Source organism: Gekko japonicus, unplaced genomic scaffold (assembly GCF_001447785.1).
Source record: "Gekko japonicus isolate JY-2015 unplaced genomic scaffold, Gekko_japonicus_V1.1 scaffold3172, whole genome shotgun sequence".
Taxonomy (NCBI): domain Eukaryota; kingdom Metazoa; phylum Chordata; class Lepidosauria; order Squamata; family Gekkonidae; genus Gekko; species Gekko japonicus.
In genome coordinates this window covers 58,141-71,156 of record NW_015161504.1, presented here as the reverse complement: position 1 = coordinate 71,156, position 13,016 = coordinate 58,141, and the positions used below count along the sequence as shown (strand labels likewise).

General features: G+C 43.0%; 1 protein-coding gene across 2 annotated transcripts in view; it reads right to left on the bottom strand.

Moving 5' to 3' along the window:
- Window positions 1–13,016, bottom strand: part of CALN1 (calneuron 1) — a 145,777-nt gene that overhangs the window by 87,315 nt on the left and 45,446 nt on the right. For both annotated transcript variants that reach the window (XM_015429214.1, XM_015429215.1), the window contains exon 2: window positions 9,955–10,098. In XM_015429214.1, the coding sequence (XP_015284700.1) occupies window positions 9,955–10,098 (144 nt within the window). The remainder of the gene's footprint in view (window positions 1–9,954; window positions 10,099–13,016) is intronic.

Here is a 13,016-nt window from a genome sequence, read left to right as displayed (position 1 = left end):
TGCTCCCCCCCCCCCCCAACAATCCATCACCCACAAAGCCCAAAGAATATGCGACAGTAAAATAAGGAACCCTTTAAAAATAAAAAAGCTGCTCACTCAAATCAGTTGCTGTCTTCATTCTTCTTCAAGCAGGCAGGATCTGATCTGAAGTCCACAGCAGGGTTTCTCAGGCAGCAGGAGTCAGGCTTAGAGCAGCAGCTGAAGCCCAAACCAGTACACACTCTCCAAATCCTTCTCAGCAATGGAGTCTAGCTCAGCCAGACCCTTACTTTTATGTTCTTTGCCCATGCACAGAAGGATTTCAAAAAAGAACATACTTCTTTTTTTTAAATAATCTTTTTATTGGTTTTGTCAAAAGTTTCACATAAAAACACAACATATAACTTTCACATTTCTGCACATAGCACTTAAAATTATTATTTACATCTTAAAGACCTGCCGACACCGTGCAGCACTAATGGGTTACCGAGAGTTTGAGAAATCTTTTCCTATGCTACTAGCTCTCACCTATAAATATAACCATTTATGATAGATCTGCTTGGCTGGGAGGATATCATTCGTTACCATATAGTCTAGCACAGGGGCCCAAACTCTAACAAATTTGTTGTATGTTGGTGTGTTACTGTCCTCAGCTCTTTTCAGGGAGTCCGTAATTTTTGCCATGACAAACTGATCCCAAACTTTCTCTTGCCATGCTGCAATGGTGGGTTGAGAGGGGGATTTCCATGCAGCTGCTATTGTTAAGCTAGCTGCCGCAAGAAGTGTTGAGATGAGTTCCTTGCTGCTTCCTGTCATCGAATCGTCCCATAGATTTAACAATACCACCTCCGGGGTACATGGCAGTGTTTGCCCAGTCATCTCATTAATCTGCAATATCACGGCTTTCCAAAAGGTTTGTATTGCTTGACACCCCCACCAGCAATGGAGGTAAGTCCCTATCTGTCCGCATTGTTTCCAACAAGAGTTGCTTATCGAAGGGTTAATTTTATGTAACTGATGTGGGGTGAGGTACCAGCGGGATGTTTTTTTGAAGAACTGAAGACGAATGTTCGCTGGAGAGGCCCAGATGTCCACCCAGTCTGAATCTCGAAGGTTACGGTTAAGGTCTTCTTCCCACTTGTTTTGATATGTTAGCTTGTTTGCATTATCTTCCTTTATCAAAATTTTATACAACCTGGAAAGCAACCCTTTTGGCGTTATTGTGTACGACAAAATCACCTTTTCCAAATCCGTCACTCCCCTATGAAAGAGTCCTGACTCCGCCAGTTGCTCAATTAAATCTCTCAACTGTAGATATTGATACCAGGGAGCTTGGCCATCCATCTTTCGATCGAAGAATATTTTGTCTTGCATTTTGTCTTTTAGCACCAGGTCACAGAGTCTCCCTAAACCCGCCAACCTCCATTGGTCAAAGGCATTAGGTATCATACCTTGTGGAAACCAGTTTTGATGAGTGTAAGTCGATAACACTGAGATGCCTGGAGAGAGTAGTCTTTTTCTTTGGTTCCAGATCTTAAGCGATGTCGCAAGTAAGACATTTTGATTTATCGTTTTCGGTCTGCTGGCCGGTGATGTCCAAAACATTTCTTGTAGGCTGTATGGTTTGGTATATTTATGTTCTATTTGCATCCAAGGATTGTCGAGATCCATATGTAACATTTGGGTTATATGAGATAAGACAGAGGCTTGGTAATAAGAAGATAAGAGTGGGAAGTCCAGGCCCCCGAGGCTTGCTGGTCTGTGTAGCACCTTTCGGTTCAACCTTGATTTTTTACCATTCCAGAGGAAACGTATCAAGAAGCCTTGCCAGTTGTCAAAGTCCTTCTTCGGTATAAATACTGGAAGGGCTCTAAAAAGGAACAGAAATTTGGGGAGGATAAAGCTTTTCACTATATGTAGCCTGTTCGATAACGATGGATTTAAAGATTCCCAATTAGTCAGCTCCTTCTTAATGTTGGCAAATAAGTATTGATAATTCTTTTTGAACAGGTGCTTTGGGTCCATAGGTAGATGCACTCCTAAATGTCTCCAGCTGTCCGTGACCCATTTATACGGGTATACCGTCTGCAGCCGCGCCATAGTTGTCTGGTCTAAATGTATAGGAAACAGTTCCGATTTTGAAAAATTGACCCATAGTCCCGAGATATCTCCAAATGTTGCTAATATATGTTGTATGGCATTCAAGGATTGCTCAGTATCTGATATATAGAGTGCCAAGTCATCAGCGTACAGATTTATTTTGTGTGTTGTCCCATTTATTTCTATTCCCTTAAACCTTGTATTGGTTCTAAGCTCTTCCGCTAACGGTTCCATTGCTATTGCAAAAATCAGGGGGGATAGTGGGCACCCTTGTCTCTTCCCTCTAGTCAGTTGAAAGAAGTAAGAGTCTCTACCGTTGACCCTAACTTTAGCTTTGTTTTCTGTGTATAGAGCTTGCAAAACTCTTAAAAATTTCTCCCCAAATTCCAGCTTCTTGAACAGTTCTCTCATATATGTTGTTTCTAACGAATCAAAAGCTTTCTCAAAGTCTATTGCTAAGATAGTTGAGTCCCCTTTCCTGTTCTTCTCATGAATGATTATGTCCACTGTTCGTCGTATATTGTCCGTTAGTTGTCTATTCGGGATGAAGCCTGTTTGGTCTGGTTTAATGTATCTCGTGATGAATTTCTTTATTCTGTTTGCAATGACCGTCGTGAATATTTTATTGTCATGGTTGAGCAATGATATTGGCCTAAAAGATGCAGGCAATGTTGGATCCTTTCCGTCTTTGGGTAATACTGTGATTGTAGACTCCGTCCAGGAAGCGGGCATACATCCTGTCCACATTATTTCATTGCATGTGTCTACCAGATGCTTACTTAGAACCATACGAAAAGCTTTGTAAAATTCCGCTGGGAGATCATCTAGACCCGTTGCCTTGTTGTTCTTCATGTTCTTAATAACCTCCAAGATTTCTTGGGAAGATATTTCCTCCTCCATCAGATCCCTGTGTTCCTCATTAATCCTTGGTAATGTAGTCAGGGAGTTAAGGTAATTCCTAATAGCCACTTTGTAAAAGTCTGCTAAGATATTCGCTATCTCCTTCCCCGCATATTTTAGCACACCCTGATTGTTTTTAATTGAAACTACATTTGAAGCTTTCCGCTTATCCTTCACTCTCCAGGCCAATATGCTAATGTTTTTTGACGATTTTTGCCAAAACTTTTGTTTCATATAAATTAAGTTTTTTTGTATCTGCGTGAGCTCTAAATCCTCCAGTACCTTCCGTTCTGCCTTTAGTTCCTGATACATTTTATTGCAGCCTGTTCTTCTATGTTTGTCTTCTAAATATTTGATGTGGTCCGTTATTTCTTTCAACAAATCTCTCCTTCTCTCTTCGTAGTCTAGAAGTTTCGACTATCAACGAGCCTCTGATTACCGCCTTCATCGAATCCCATACCAGGGCTACAGAGATTCCCGGTGTTATATTTTCTGAGAAGAAGTTTTTTAAATCCTTTTCAATTTTATCCCTCGCTTGCGTATTCAATAAAAGTCTTCTATCCATTGACCATTTCCTGTCTAAGCTTTTTTCTGTGTTGATGTCTATTCTTCCCTCCAACCAGGAGTGGTCTGTCAAATATTTGTTTCCAATCTCCATAGAAACGACTGAATGCATCAACGTCTGCGAAATGAGAATGTAATCAATCCTCGTAAAGATCTCATGTCTGGGAGAAAAATAAATGTAGTTTCTTTCTGTCGGATTGAGCATCCTCCATGCATCGCACAATTGAAACCTAGAGAAAAGCTGATCTAGTCTGTTATTAACCGGCGCAGTATGAGCTTTGTTGGTTGCTGACCAAGTTCTATCTAGCCTGGAGTTGGCTGTGTAGTTCAGGTCTCCTCCTACTATGAGCTCCCCCTCCTGAAAGTGCGTGAGCTCTGTAAGTACAGCCTCTATAAATGGTATTTGAGTCCTGTTTGGGGCGTACACCGAAGCCAGAGTAATTACTTTCCCCTCCACCAAACCTTTCACAAATATAAATCTCCCTAATGGATCCTTTATTGTGCTTTTAACACTGAAATTTAAATTCTTAGATAGTAAAACCGCCACACCTCTTGATTTACTAGAGCCCGGGGCCTGTAATTGCACCGGATAGATGTTAGTTTTTAAAATGGGGTCGTTTTCGGAACGGAGATGAGTTTCTTGTATGAATAATATGTCAGGCCTTGTGCGTTTGATCCGCTGCAAAAACCTCTTCCTCTTGATTACGTTGTTCAGACCTCTTATGTTGACCGAAGTTATCTTCATGGTCTGCAGTAGTTACTTCAAAACCCTCCCCAAAAATATCACTCCAGTCACTTATCTAGAATCTGTTCTTCCAAACTAAGTTAGGGTAGCAGTATCTTTTGCAAATTGTATTCAAAATGATGCTGGAGATGTGTCCTCCCTCCTCCCTTCCTCACGCTGGATCTCTCTGTCCTCTTCACCTAACAATTACAAACTAGATCTAAATTGTGCAGTGACTTCTAATAGAGACCCTCTTAGCTGCTGTACCGTGTCGTGTCAATACAGTAAAAACACCCACAATAGCCTCTTTAACAGAAATGAATATACGTGTCCCTTTAATTATGAGCGTTAGTGCACTAGAATTCCCCCCACCCCCTCCCCCTGCCACAATGAATCAATACCTCTGTTAATAATTGAATAAATAAGTAGCTTAATAATCAAATAGTACTTCCTTGTCCAATTAATTTGGTTAAACTATCTAAAGTGACTAGTGTAAACAAATCTACAATAAAACAGTATTTTCTACAATTTTTTAAATTGTTTTTTTTTAAAAAAAGAATTAATTTCCTGGAGTGAACTGGTAAAACAACGACTAACCTCCTCTCCTCGTCCTCCCGGTCAGCCTCCAGTCACACCTTAATCAACTGGAGCAAGCGGGCTCGCTCCCCCCCATTACCCCGATTAGTAAGAAAAGTAGGCAAAATATACATAATAACTCCACCAAGAAACAAATGAAAACTAAGCTTATTTAACTATATTTAACATAGTCAACAAGCCCTTTTAAAAGCTGTTTATTCGGGCAAATCCTGTTCATCAGCCATTTCCTCGGCTTCCGGAGGCGTGCTCATACGGACCGGAAACTTCAGGCTTTTTTCAGGGGTTGCTGAAAGGAGCTTCCTCTTGTAGGCTCTTCGTTCAGCTTCATCACAAATCTTTAGTGCTTGTAACATGAGGAAACCAGTCTCTTCATCCGATGCAAGGTAAATCTTCCCATTCTGTGCTACCTGGAGTTTTCCTGATGGCAGCCATCTATAACGTATATTCGCTGCTTGTAATTTGCTGGTTATGGGTTTCAGTTGGTAGCGGATCTCAAGAGCTTCTTTTGGAGTATCCGGGAAAACTAGAACTTGTAAATCCTCAAACGGGATATGGCCCCAGCTTCTTGCCAGTGACATTATTTTAATGCGGGTGTCCTAATCCCCTACTTGCACCAATATATCCCTTGGTACCCTCCTGCGTGGATTAGAAAGAGAGCCTAACCTGAAAGCTCTGACTATCATGGGGTTCAATGGCGCTTCATTGTATCGCAAATTTCTCAACCATTCCTGCACAAACACTGTAGTGGGACGCTTATTCTCCGCCCCCTCCGGGACCCCTCTAAGTTTTAGGTTAAATTGCTTTAACTGCGATTCAATCGCTAAAACCCTGTCTCGTGTGCTTCCCTCCATCTTTCTCATTTCTTTCACCTCAGTTTTCAGTGCCGACCCAATTTTCAGCGCTGTCTCGGCTGTATGGGCAGTTATCCTGAGAGAAGCCTGGATGTCTTTAAGCTGATCAGATAGAGGCTGCAGGGTTAAGGCAATCTTATCCCCAAGCCTTGTTTCCATCCTTTCTAACATCGCAGGGAAATCTTGCCGGTCGAAGGCAGAGTCTAACAGTTTGCTGAGCGAGCCGTTTGCAGCCGCGGCCGGGATCGCTGCGTCCGATGCCTTTAACTCCAGTTTACTAGTTGACTGTGTTGTTTTAAGTGGAGCTTTGCTTCCCCCTTGTGGTGGGATGCCATTTTTCCCCATCTTGTTGCCTTTTAAATGTATTCTTTAAGCTTGCAATCGAGGTAAATCGGGAGGGGTTACGGAGCGTCGGGTTTAAGCAGCCATTCCCAACGGCGCCCCCGCGCCCCCCAAAGAGTGATTAACACTTGGAATTCACTGCCACAGGAAGTGGTGGTGGCTACAAGCACGGACGGCTTCAAAAGGGAGTTAGATAAGCATATGGAGCAGAGGTCCATCAGTGGCTATTAGCCACAAGGTATAGATAGGGGCTCTGGGGCAAGTGATGCTCTGTCTTCTTGGTGCTTGGGGGGGTCAACAGTGGGAGGGCTTCTAATGTCCTGGCCCCACTGGTGGACCTCCTGATGGCACTGGTATTTCTGGCCACTGTGTGATACAGAGTGTTGGACTGGATGGGCCTTTGACCTGATCCAACATTGGCATCTCTTATGTTCTTATGTTATGTTCTTACTGTCAACGAGTTTGATTCACCTGCAGCTCTTCTGATTTCTACAATAAAATCCATAAACGGACTTATTGAGTCTGAGAGTTACTGTAGAGTCTCACACAAGGGAAAAGAAATCATCACCAGGGCTAAGGACAAAGCCATAGCTTGGGTATACCACATTCCCTATCATTTTGAAGCGACAGGGCTGATTGAGTGTGAAGGAGCAGATAAAACTGCTGACCAGGAGAAATAATTTGAAGTATTGGTGGAGACATTTAGATGAGGCCACCCACCAGCTAAACCAGTGGGGTCTCCCTGGAGGTGGCTCCCCCATGGGATGACTGGTGAATCCCTGTCACTCAAAAAAACTGTGGGTCTCAAGGCTTGGAAATTGTTACCTGAAGTGGCTTATCCTCATTCAGGAAACCCCAGGGGCAGTGGGACTGGACATACATACTCCCAAAGAAGTCACTCTGGGAGGAGGAGACACTGCTAGAATTCCTGAGGCCGTACAGCTGCTAGGCCAGAATTGGCGGCCCAGGACATAACAGAGTTGAAGGGAGTTATTGACCCAGATTATCAAGAAAAAATTACAGATCACACTGCATGTCATGTCTGCACAGTCTCATCTTTTTTCTGATCCTACTGTTTCCCTGGGTGATAGAAACTTCACATCCTGGCAAGGAGGGGAAGGGAGATGCCAGAAGCTTCAGTGTTGCTGGTGGACAAGTGTAGGTCCAGCTCCCAGGAAGCTCTGGTCTAACAGAAGACGAGGCACTGTACAAAGGGGCTGGAAAGACCAAAGCAGTTCTGAGAACGGATCACAGATGCTCCCTGCGAATTGCTTGTATCACCGACGATGATGCCCATCAAGCAAGAAGCGCTGGCAGCAGTTGTATTAATAATACTGATTTTTTAACAGCCTGCATTGGGTAGTGCTGGTATCTCTTTTAATGGCCTCCCTCTCTGAGGTGTTGAATGCTATTTTCCTCTTCCTTTTGTCTGAGCTGACCATTTGGCCAGTAGAGTTCTCACTGGGAGTTTGCCTATGTCCAGGAGCAAGATATGAGCTTGCATTCTGCTCAGTTGTACTAGAATAGCAGGTGTGGGTGTGGCCTGGTGTGAACTTTATGGTGTCCACAGCCCTGACAATGGCCTAATAGAAAGATTGCAGATACAGGGTCCAGGTATCCACCATAGACCCCACTTTACAGGGAAGGGTTAAATATAAAGTTTTTAGCACAAGTAGTATTTCCAGGGTATTTCTTAAATAACTTTTTTCATATTATATTTCGTTACCTGTGTTTGTTACAGCATGTCGTCCTACCCTACGTTGCTGTGGATCCTGGCCATCTGGAGAACAGTTCGGATGGCCATCGAGGGCAAGGCCTATGTGGGACTCAGCTATTCTCTAGCCCAGCTGGAGGAGCAATACGACTACTGGATGTGCTCTGCTGGTGCATGATTTCAGTGAATGGTTATTGATGCTTTTTATGTCTTCTTAAATGATACCCAAACTGTACAGAAATCCCTGGCATCTATACTGACTCCTGGGGTAGTGTGGCCTGCAGCGAAATGGGTTGATGTGCAGGAGACCAGACTGAGAGCATCTACAGTGAATGCACAAAGCATCCTCCCATATTCAAGATGGTTTGGAACAGTGCCATGATTGGCTAATATGGATCACACCCCCCCCCAAGAGTGCGGGCTCCCTCACAGCATCTGGTCTGTTGGGAACAAGTCAAACATTATTGGATGAGCAATGTGAGGCTTCAGCAGAGGGTGTCAGATGACATACTGGTGCCCTAACACTGGAGACCAGGGGTAGTTTTGTACCAACTGGAACCAGCGCCCTGGATTGGGGTGCACCAAATGGTTGCTATTGGATTTGTGGAGAAAACGTATGGCCTTGGTTTCCCCCTAGGTGGATTGGAAGATGTTCTTTGGGGCTATTGTGGGGTCCTCACAGAGTTGTAAAGGTTTTGAATAGTCCAGCCATTGGGAACTATAGGGCTTGGAAGGTCCGCTGGGAATGTGGTATCTTTATCCATGCTGGATATGCATGGGGCTTGCTGCCTAGAGGGGGAATAATAACTGTTATGCATAAGGTAAACATCTTTGGAAGAGCCATGGAAGCTGCCATGAACACCACTGCTATAGTTCTTGAAGCCATTGGCACAGAGATGGCTAGTCAGAGAGCAGCTGTTTTGCAGAACAAATTAGCATTAGAGATGATCACTGAGGCCCAGCGTGTGCCATGGTCCAACAAGAATGCTGTGTTTATATTCCTGATGCCCAGAGCCTAATTAATCATAGTGTAGAGGCATTATATACTCAGAGTACCAGAATTCATCACTTAGAGGACCAATCCCTCTTTGATTCCATCGCAAAATGGTTTGCTGGAATTGAGTGTGTTTGTGGAAATGAGCTTTAGCCATTGGTATAATTATAATATCAAGGGTCATTTCCTGCAGTAGCACACAGGAGCAGAGCTCCAGCAGTAAGGAACCCAGGGGGCAGGAACATGCAACAAGCCCCACCCCTGCTCCCAGCAGCCCTCAGTTGGACCACAAGGAGCAAGAAGCAGCCAGGTAAGTTGCAGAGCCCCCCTCATCCCGCCTTCAGGTACAAGCTGTCCCTCCTCTGTGAGGACAGATCTGCACATTCCCCCCCCCCAATAGCTAGCAATCCAAAACAGTCCAGTGGAGCCTGAGCAGTGGGTGTTGCCTATGTTTCCCTGGGTGATAGCATATGTGTGGCATATCAAATAAGTTATGCTAATAAGTTATGCTAATAACCTCCTGCACCTCTTTTTCTACGAAATGACCCCTGCATAATATGCAGATTATATCGTTGGTATGCTTTTTGCTTGCAATTTACCAGTGTTATGTGTAAAAAATCCCAAGGAGCTTTGTTAGAATTCTACCACTTGGAGGCCAAAGAGAAGGACAATGTAGATCCCACCCTTAGGGGCAAGAAGAGTTTGTAACACACAGTCTATTGGTGTCCTTTGGTGGTGTTTCCCTCCACCACTGAGTACCAGGTGCAAGATATTCTGTCAGCATTTAGAGATATAGCTTTGATGATGATATTCTTGATTTGTAGCCAGCAGGGTACTAGATTTGTAGTTTTAGCTATGTACTGAGAGATGAGTATCTGGTTTTGGTTGGATTCACTGTGTGTGTTTAAGGCGCAGAGGATTGAAGTTAGCCTGCTATTTCTGTAAATTTGATGATTTATTAAAATTTCCTTGTAAGCAAACCTGAACCTTGCATATTGTTTCCTTGGGCTACTGTGAACTTAGGAACTTCTGACCAGGGCTCCAAACACTTGTCAATGAGGTTCTTCTCGGAGGATGCAGGGCTATCTGGATTGGTCAACTCAAATGCCATAATGATGGGATGTAAAGAGGTAAAACAATACTGCAAATCAATAAAAGAAATGCAGATCTGGAGAGGAACCAAACTCACCATCCATGTCAAGGCGTTGCATGATAATGGCTAATTCCACTTCACTGGGCATGTAGCCCAAGGAGCGCATAGCCATCCCCAGCTCCTGTTTCGAGATGAAGCCATTGCCATCACGATCCAGCACTCGGAAAGCTTCACGAATTTCTGCACATAAGAGGATTTTTTTCATTTGAGAATCAATGTGAATTATGGAATTATTTAAAAAATGTAATAAAGACCAGTATAATATATCCAATAAACACTACAATAAAACTGGATTACATCATTATCTGAAAAACTATGCAATAAAACTGGATTACAACATTCAATAAGAATGAAATAAAAATGGTATATTACCTCAAATTAAAACTACAACCATATTCCTATTTTCTTTGAAAAAATGACTTCCTAAAGACGTTTTACACATCCTGCAAATATTCTGAATCAAAGAAGGGATTTCCAGACAGGGCTGCCAACACTGGGGGATTTGGGGAACAAAATTCGGAGCCCCAAGTCAGCTGGAGTGCCCCTGAAGGCAGTGACATGCTGTATTCATATGGAAGGCTTTTCAAAAAAAATAATAATTCACTAGTACAGTTCTGACTGCAGCCACTAGGAGTGCAGGGAAAGCAGAGCACAGTAAAGAAACGCTTGGCCTTTCTGCAGTTTATTGGGTGTTGGAGGGGATGTTTGCTGATCAGGTCTTGTTAAACCCATAGCCAGCCAAGCCTTTATTGGAGCAAATGAAGACCAGCCAAGACAGGATGCAGCCTCCTAAGAAGGTCTATGGTTTCCTTTTTCTTTAGTTCAGCCCAGCTCCTGCACAACCAGATCTTGCCATGGCAGCCTTGTCAGTGTGTGGTAGCCAATAAATAAATAAATAAATAAATCCCAACTTCTAATCCTCCCCTTTATTTTTTCAGTTTTAATGCAACCTCACTCATCCTGGTTGGCAACTTAGAATGTATTTAATGTACAGAACCAAATCTCTGGGCCCTCTGAAGAAAGAAAGCCACCAAAAAAGGGAAACCTACCCCTGGCCGCCAGAACGGAAGCACCGACCCCGAAGACTACTGGAAGAAGGAGGAGCCGAGCCAGAACAGCAAGCCCCACCACCTGGGTGCTGGTAGGCAGCCCCGCCCCTGTACTATGTGGCCATAGTTAGGGAAAAGTAGTCTTAGGCCCCTGCCACACGGCAGGGGAAAAGCCTCTTAAGGCGCGGCTTTTAACTTCAAGTTGAATCACCAAGGTAGGTGGTTTCAACTTGAAGCGGATTTGAGCGGGGAAGGGCCAGTTCAGGGACGGAAGCACCACGCATCCCAGATGTTGCGGTGTGATCGCGCTGCTTTGATCCGCCCCCGAACTGTCCCACAACTGGCCCAAATCCCCTCGTGTGGACGGGACCTTAGACTTGTATGTAAATCGCCCAGAGACCCTTCAGGGTCAGGGCGGTATATAAGCTGAATGTATAAATAAATAAATAAAAAGAAGCGGGGACCTTCCCCATAATTCATTAAAGTAGTAAAAGGATGCTTCCCCTCCCCCTCCACCCTTAACATGCATGATAAGAAAACATTAAGAGCCAGTTTGGTGTAGTGGTTAAGTGCACAGACTCTGATCTGGGAGAACCGGGTTTGATTCCCCACTCCACATGCAGCTGCTGGTGTGATCTTGGGTCATTTACAAGTCCTTTCAGAGCTGTTCTTGAAGAAGGTACAAGAAAGCATAATGATGACAAAAGCAAATAAGGAGGAAGAGAAAAGAAGATTAATAATGTTGCAACATCAAATGAATTGTTTACTTAAGGAAGAATTGGCAAAGAAACTTTTCTTTGCCAAGCAAAACTTTTTTGAAAATGCAAATAAACCAACAAGATGGTTGGCATACAGGCTACATCAACAGAAGGAGAGAACTTTTATCAAGGTCCTGAGGAGAGAAGGGAAGGAGATTTATACAAACAGAGAAATTAGAAGCGCTATGGAAGAATACTATAGAGCTCTTTATGGCAAGACTATAGTGGATATAGAGAAAATACAAAGCTACTTACAGAAGCATAAGTTACAAAGATTTACAGAAGAACAAAGAAAAGTATTAAACCAACAAATTTCGATGATGGAACTAGTAGAGGCGATTAAAAGACAGAATAGAGGGAAAGCCCCAGGACCGGATGGTCTGCCAATAGAATTTTACAGGATTTTCGAAGAACAGTTAGCTTTAATTTTTAAGGACATATGTAATTTGGCAAAAGAGCAAGGAACTATTCCAGAAACATGGAAAGATACATAAACAAAACACCGATGAAAAAGAAATGAAAAATTATAGGCCAATATCACTGTTAAACACGGATTATAAAATACATGCATCAATTTTGGCACAAAGACTGAAAAAAGTATTAGTGGAAACAATAAATATAGATCAATCAGGTTTTTACCTAAAAGACAGATGAGAAATCATTTAAGAATACTGATGAATGTATTAGAATATTATGAATCACATTGTGAAAAACAAATGGCAATAATTTTTTTTGGATGCAGAAAAAGCTTTTGACAATGTTAATTGGATATTTATGATAGAGACATTGTGGATGTTGGAAGCAGGAGAAAGCAGGAGAAAGCTTTATTACTATGATTCAGGCAATTTACAAAGAGCAAAAAGCAAGAGTTGCAGTTAATGGCGAATTATCAGAAAGCTTCAAGATTGAGAAAGGAACAAGGCAAGGCTGTCCACTATCTCCGCTATTATTTATCATGGTGTTGGAAGTGTTGAATGAAGCTATCAGAAGAGAAAATAAAATAACGAGACTGCAAGTTAAGAAAGAGCAATATAAACTGTTGGCATTTGCAGATGATGTGGCATATATACCGTATTTTTCGCTCCATAAGACGCACCTGACCATAAGACGCACCTAGTTTTTAGAGGAGGAAAACAGGGAAAAAGATATTCTGAACCCTGGGGCTGTCATTCCAGTTCCTGAACACTCCTGGCCCTGTCATTCCAGTTCCTGAACACTCCTGGCACACCCTGGGGCTGTCAATCTACTCTGTGGCCTGTCATTCCAGTTCCTGAACACTCCTGGCACACCC